At 35.0% G+C, this 7194-nt stretch overlaps 1 protein-coding gene across 1 annotated transcript; it reads left to right on the top strand.

Moving 5' to 3' along the window:
• The first annotated feature begins 813 nt into the window (after nucleotides 1-813).
• On the top strand, nucleotides 814-5637 carry LOC144839632 (uncharacterized). The gene is made up of 6 exons (XM_078695074.1): nucleotides 814-918; nucleotides 2091-2147; nucleotides 2289-2339; nucleotides 2942-2989; nucleotides 3902-4067; nucleotides 4714-5637. Exons 1-6 carry the CDS (start codon nucleotides 858-860, stop codon nucleotides 5519-5521), a joined length of 1191 nt encoding a protein of 396 aa, XP_078551200.1. The 5' UTR covers nucleotides 814-857; the 3' UTR covers nucleotides 5522-5637.
• The last annotated feature ends 1557 nt before the right edge of the window (nucleotides 5638-7194 follow it).

Genomic DNA, 7194 nt, shown 5'->3' with positions numbered 1-7194 from the left:
TAGAAGTGATTATGTTTATTACAACTAAAAAATGTTTTTTTTTCATTAATCCTATTTTTTCTTGTTTATGGGGGACGTCCCATCTTTAAAGATCGAACACATACAGCATGGCACCATATTGCGATTCAGATAGCACTGACATTCTATGCGAATCAGCAATAGATAAACAAAAAACATATTGTAAAAATAATTTCCACTTTGAAATGTTGAAGATAAGATATGAAGCTAATAAATCATGCTCATGAGTATACATGTGACTTTCAAATGATCCTCATTTTAAATTTTTGAAAAGTTCACTATTTTTTTTTTATTAACTTTCTACCTTTATTTTTTTTACAATAAAGCAAATTAGTCATATATACACTTATTAATGTGTGCTTTAAAATGATATAAAGTATTTGTTTCTGTCATTTCATTTCATTTCAGTATTTATTCGGTCTATTTCCGTATATACATACAAAACAAAACTGAAATTGTGGAGACCAGGGTCAACCTAAGTGAACTTAATCACTGTAGCTGAGCCGGTTGACCCAACACCAAAGTCAGTTTTATACACACAAAAGGCACAAAATAGAGGTAAATCGAATCAAAATGAATGTAAACTTTTCTAATGAAGGCTGATGGGCTTTCTAGGAAGCTGGTCTGTCAGAAGATTAAAAAATGTTATTTGACAATTCATCTCAATGTCAACTTTTGAACTTATTTTATCACACCCTTTCTGTATGTCACCTTATCTTATCTTACCACCAGCCCCGAAATATGATAAGCTAAGTCCTTCCCCTCTGTTAAAAAACCATAAATACCCGAAATAATAAATATAATTCACTTTTAGTTAAGGTATTGATTGAAAAGTGAAAATGGCACGCACAACCTTGCTCGTGATATGTCTCTGTCTGTCGTTTGTTCTCCTTACATTTGGTAAGTTTTAAGCCTGTAGGCCTTATATTTTTTATAATTTTAACGTACGTAACCTAATCATAAATGGGTTCTGCCGTGGACACTCTAGTAACAAATCGCGTTAGGCACACAATATTTTTGCAAAAACTGTTGAAAGGGATTGTTATTAAGTTTTTTGATTTGCTATTGACCATCAGTGTTTGGAGATGGCACATGGTTCGTTCCTATCGCGATTAAAATTGCAACCCGTTTTTTTACGATCTTTATCAACTTATTGAAGTTTTGCAATAGCATAATCATCGGTTGCCTAAATGTAATCAAAGTAATCTAACAACAGGGTGCTGAGCTCCGAAAATCAAAATGTTACACGTTCGTATATTGGCAAGACGAGCTCATCGTCCTGTTGTTGAACATTGTCTTGATAATGTAATGAAGCAGATTACCACCGACGGTGCATGTTCAAACATGTTTAAATTAATGAATTAATTTGAAACGATAAGATGAGGAAATCTGTCCGAGATTCGAATCCGGAACCTTCTGCTTGATATGCAGATGTCCTAACCATGAGACTATTAGAGCTTTCATGGTACTGTTAAAACCCAATTAAATAGAAACTCTTTATTTAAACTCTCGGCGTGATACGGCGGAACAGCACTATTCCCTCAATTGTACGCACGTGCACCAGAGATTTATACGTCCTCTTTTTTTCAGTATTTTATTCACAAAGCGGAGAAATACTTTTTAAATAAACACAACAGGCAAATAACATTCATTTTAAACCGCCCGGTGATATGCTGAAATTTAATTAATTAATTTGAAACGATAAGATAACAAATGAAAAAAAAAGTGTCAATATTATTATTATAAACGAATTTTGTATATATGTAATATACTTACATTGTTAATGATAGAACACTATGCCATGTTAATAGGTTTACTTATTTTACTTGGTTCACTGATTATGTATAACAAAAATATGTAAAGAAGTATACAGTAGAGGAAAAAGACAATTACTTTAAATACAATAATACAATAGTTGTGAACACTTTTTACTAATGAAAAAATAAATGTGAATCGAACCTACGTAAGACAAAAAAGAAATGGTATCTTTATTTAGATGCTACTTTTTATTTGCATCAACTTTGTATAATTTGATGTCATCATATTATTTGATATAATCACTTTTATTGCAGGTCACAGTGGAGGACGAAGATCATTACATGAACGTTTAAATTCACAGGAGGATACCAGTAAGTCAATTTGCATCTGTTCTACCAGACCGACTGATCATTCTTTAAATGTTATCTTAATTTCTAATATATGTGTATCAAAATATTTTTGCACAACATATTCTGCACATTAATTAGAAATAATATTTACCTTCATTGCAGCATTGAGGCCGAGAAGCCGAAGTTCATCTGAAAGTAGTGCAGAGGACAGGGGTAAGTCAATAAAAACTAATCTTCTAAAAAAATATATATTATTAAGAAAGTTATTTTTGGAAATTTGTGGGAAATTAAACTAAACATTCTTTGGAAATATTCTTATATCTTCTTGGAAAAAATTACTTTAAATTATGTGAATGTTTCATTTCTAGAAAGGTTAGACTTATACTATTATTAAAATAAATATATATAAATAAAAACTAATCTATCAAAAAAAGTTATTTTGGGAAATTCCTGGCAAAGAAAACTTAATTAATTATATGTTGGGAAAAGTTGAATTCATTGAATATGTTCTTATGTTGTTATATTTTATTGAAAAAAATTACTTTACATTAACTGAATGTTCCATTTCTGGAAAAGTTAGGCTTACATTATTTGAAAATCTTCAATTCCTTGGAGAATGTTTGATGATTCAAGCATTGAGAGGAGACCATTTTTTATTGTTGATTACTGTTCATTATTCTCAAAAAGTTTTGCCAGGACACGAGATAAGCCTGTTCTACTGCTGCATAAATATAATTCATCTTCATTTCTTCATGTACATATCATAATATTTTTGTCTGTACATTAATTACAAATAATATTCACCTACATTGCAGCACATAGACCGATAAGCCGAAGCTCATCTGAAAGTGCAGAGGAAAGGGGTATGTCAATAAAAACTAATCTTCTTTAAAAATATATATATATAAATCCAAAGGCAAATAACTGAAAAAATGACAATGCTGTGGGTATCAGTGGCTGGATCTCAATGAAGATACAAAAAATAAAAGGGAAAAGCTAAATCAAAACGATAAGTAAAACAGCCAGAAAAGTTAGCAGAGCTTTCGGGCAACACTAGCCCTTCATCAGTGCAAGTGAAGGAATTTGGATAACGTCATAGTATAAGAACTGGCAAGTGCTGCCTGTGTGGACAGGAATAAAAGAAATACAACAAAAGGAGATAGGGTGGTGAATGGTGGGTGGAGACTGAATAAGAGTAGAAAACAAAGAAGGTAGCTTGGTAGAGATATAAACAATTTTGGAATGAAACAAAAAAACAGCTTAAATGGTGCTCATTTTAGTATAATACTGTGCCAGCAATATGAAAGAACACAATTAATAGATAAATAAAGTGCACAAAATGAAAAAAAGTAACCCGACTATCTCCAAAAAATGTTAATTCATGTGCCTTCAATATATATTTTGTTGTTTCAAATTTGGGCCCCCTATGTTGAGGTTTAGTTGTTGAAGACGCTCTCTCGCCCTGTCGCTAAGAGAGCAATCATCTGTACCAGGTACTATACATAGTGTGGGCCAAAGTATTTAATAAACTGAACGTGTGATTATAGTTGAGCCTAATTGGGTAAAATTTAGACTACTATAAATAGGTCCAAGATGGTCTAATTGGATACAAGTGGGTTATATATATATATATTGGGTCAGACAAAAGTGGTGACATTCTAAAATTATGCTTTATCATACACATATTAAAACATAATTTCATATAGTACAGTATTTCTCAATTAACATCATACTAAACAACATCTATTTATTATTGATTTCTTTTTCTCAAAAAGTAACTGTAACTGTTGATGTATTTGTGGGTACGGCATGGGAACAACCCGTAGGAGTTTGTACAGGGCCTGATTACCAGATTTTTGCTGGGGATTTTAATGGAGACGGTCGGCAAGAAGTGCTCTGCCATAATAGCAACACCGGCTCCAAAGAGATATATCTTACAAGGTAAATTTTATACCGCTCAATATCCACTCATACTGGCATTTTGAAATAGCACAACAGTTTAATGTCAACAAAAATGAGCGTATCCTGAAAACTACCCCTTGAACAATTACCACCCTTAGGACAACTACAACCCGGACAATTACCCACTAGAACAACTACCCTCTAGGACAACTACCCTCTTAGGACAACTACTACCCGGACAACTACCCCCTAGTACAACTACCCTCCATGAGATCTATATAGCTAAGAAAATAGCACCGTTATTTTCTAATGTTACGTATCATGAATTAAAGCAATAATATATACAGTATTGAACACAAAAAAACGATACACATTGTTTAAATGTTTTTATTTGAAGGCCCGATGGATCATTAGCGACTAGAAAAACTACCCTCTCGGACAACTACCCACTTAGGACAACTACCACCCGGACAATTACCCACTAGAACAACTACCCCCTAGAACAACTACCCCCTTAGGACAACTACCACCCAGACAACTACCCCCTACGACAGCTACCCTCCAAGATCTATATAGCTAAGAAAATAGCACCGTAATGTTGTAATGTTACGTATCATGAATTAAAGCAATAATCACAGTATTGAACAAAAAAAACGTCACATTTTTTAACTGTTTTTATTTAAAGGCCCGATGGATCATTAGCGACTGAGAGTGTATGGAAAAAGGATATGGGATGGTGCAACCACAAGGGGGCTCAACTTTTTGTAGGTGACTTCAACGGTGACGGTCGATCAGATATTTTGTGCCATGACACTAAAACCGGTAAAAAATGGGTTTCTTTAGCTCAACCTGGAGGTGTGTTCTTAGGCACGACTTGGCAAAAAGATTTGAATTGGTGTAAAGATGATAGTGCTGAGCTCTTTGTCGCTGACATCAACGCAGATGGCCGATATGATATGCTGTGTCACCGAGCCAAAGACGGCTACAAATGGGTATCGTATGCAAAACAAGACGGCACCTTTCCGGGAACCAGTTGGGAAAAAGGTATGGGTTGGTGTATAAGCAACGACTACCAGCTTTTCGTCGCAGATTTTAACGGGGACCGTAGAGCTGATCTTCTCTGCCATGGAAAAAGTGACGGGAAAAAGTGGGTGGCAGCAGCAACTCCGAGTGGAACATTTGTTGGGACAACATGGAAAGCAGATATGGGATGGTGCAACCACGCAGGCGCTGAAATTTTGATTGGTGATTTCAATAAAGATAAGCGTTCTGACATGATGTGCAGCGATACCACTGGTCGAAAATGGATAGCCTACTCTGGAGAAAACGGTTCCTTTACTTCAACCAGTTGGGAGAGTGATATGGGCTGGTGTACGTCTGATAATAAGTTAATAATTGCTGACGTGAATGGAGATGGCGGGGATGACATGGTATGTCATTACCCGTCAAACGGCAATAAATACATTGCTTTTAATCAAATACCAACGCCATAGATTTTCGATTGTTAGAAAATACTAAAGTAGGTTATTCATGATATTCAACAATATATTTAGCATATTGTATACCAGCGATTTGGAAATAAACAAATAGTTGGATTTGCACATAATAATTATTGTATTTTGGTTGTGTTTTTGTGTATTACATTTTTTGTAGGAAGCAAACACATAATATTAACTAGAAAGCCACTCCGAGAGTGCATACCTCCGCCTACATTTCACTACAAGCATGTGTATGCGAGTTTGGTGTAAAGGTTATGTAACACGCCTTTCAATTAACAATAGAACAGAAACGCGAAAATCAAACGAGTGAATTTGAAAAGAAATAGGATTTTTAAACTACTCGCATCAAATTGTACATTAAATCTAATTATGTTATAAAATTACAAATCACAAAATATAACTCTTGTACAAAAATGAAGTTTAGGCGTCCTGGGGTCTAGGACAACTATCCTCCGGATAACTACACCCAGACAACTACCACACGGACAACTACCCTCTGGACAACTACCCTCTTAGGACAACTACCTAACGGATAACTACCCTCAGGATAACTACCACACAGACAACTACCCTCAGGATAACTACCCCAGACAACTACCACACGGACAATCACCCTCAGGATAACTACCCCCAGACAACTACCACACGGACAATCCCCCTTCTAGGACAACTACCCACGGTCAACTACCCTCTTAGGACAACCAATACTCCCCAACCCCCACCCACCTAGGACAATTACACCCTAGGACAATTACCACACTATCAAAGGCTACCATTACAATAGTGTAGTTTTCACATATTTGTTTAAAAAACAAAAATACAAGTTTCTGTACCATGGTTAGATTTGAATGCACATTCCGTACACATCTCTTAGTACAATAATATTGTAATAGTAAACTCATATAAAATCCGATTGGACTTTGTAGAACCCTGGTAGAACATACGTTTATTCAAATGTAGGCCTAATCACTTCTTGACTAAAAAATCGATCAACAGAATAATGTGATTTTTCGGGGTTGTTTAAAGGATATTTGGAAGGATCTGTGATTGAAGATGGTAGACAAAATTGATGCCTAACTGTTTTAGCCTAAATAGGCTGGGTTTCATGTATCAATCAATCAATCTATCAATGAGACTTATATAGCGCCAGTATCCATAAAATAATGTTCAAAGGCGCTTGACAACGATAGGAAGTGGGTTTTCAGTCGTATTTTGAAGGTATTGATTATTTGTATTTTCTGATATCTTTATGTCTATGTATTTTAACATCGCGACCGACAAATGAAAGTTATTAGATCTGTATTGCTTTCTTTCATCAGCATCATCTTCTCAGGGCTGTTTTCATTTCACAGGCCTTTTCTAAGGACAGACCTCTTCAACACAACTATATAGTTATTTAAGCTCAATATCACGATTTTGTGCCCATTGTATACCGAAATGTCAGACTATCAGATCTCAGGTCAAGGGTCATTATGGTATCCAGTCACTTTAGAACAAATAATTTCATTAGACCACATATTACCAAATGTAGTCATTAGCTCAAATATATATATATACGCGTCTTGCATAATTTAAGCCCAATATCACGATTGTGTATGCCCTTGATTACCGAAATGTGAGACTATCAGGTCAAGGGTTAATGCTATGGTTTCCGGTCACTTTAGGAC

Source organism: Antedon bifida, chromosome 4, assembly GCF_963402885.1.
Source record: "Antedon bifida chromosome 4, ecAntBifi1.1, whole genome shotgun sequence".
Lineage (NCBI taxonomy): Eukaryota > Metazoa > Echinodermata > Crinoidea > Comatulida > Antedonidae > Antedon > Antedon bifida.
Note: the sequence above shows the minus strand (reverse complement) of the source record. Positions and strands in the feature narration are given on the sequence as shown.

Bases quoted from the DNA above. Each gene is read 5' to 3' on its own strand.
- LOC144839632 (XM_078695074.1), top strand. From the start codon at position 858: ATGGCACGCACAACCTTGCTCGTGATATGTCTCTGTCTGTCGTTTGTT. The intron at 919-2,090 runs GTAAGTTTTAAG...CTTTTATTGCAG, and splicing joins GTTTGTTCTCCTTACATTTG to GTCACAGTGGAGGACGAAGA. The intron at 4,068-4,713 runs GTAAATTTTATA...TTTTATTTAAAG, and splicing joins AAAGAGATATATCTTACAAG to GCCCGATGGATCATTAGCGA.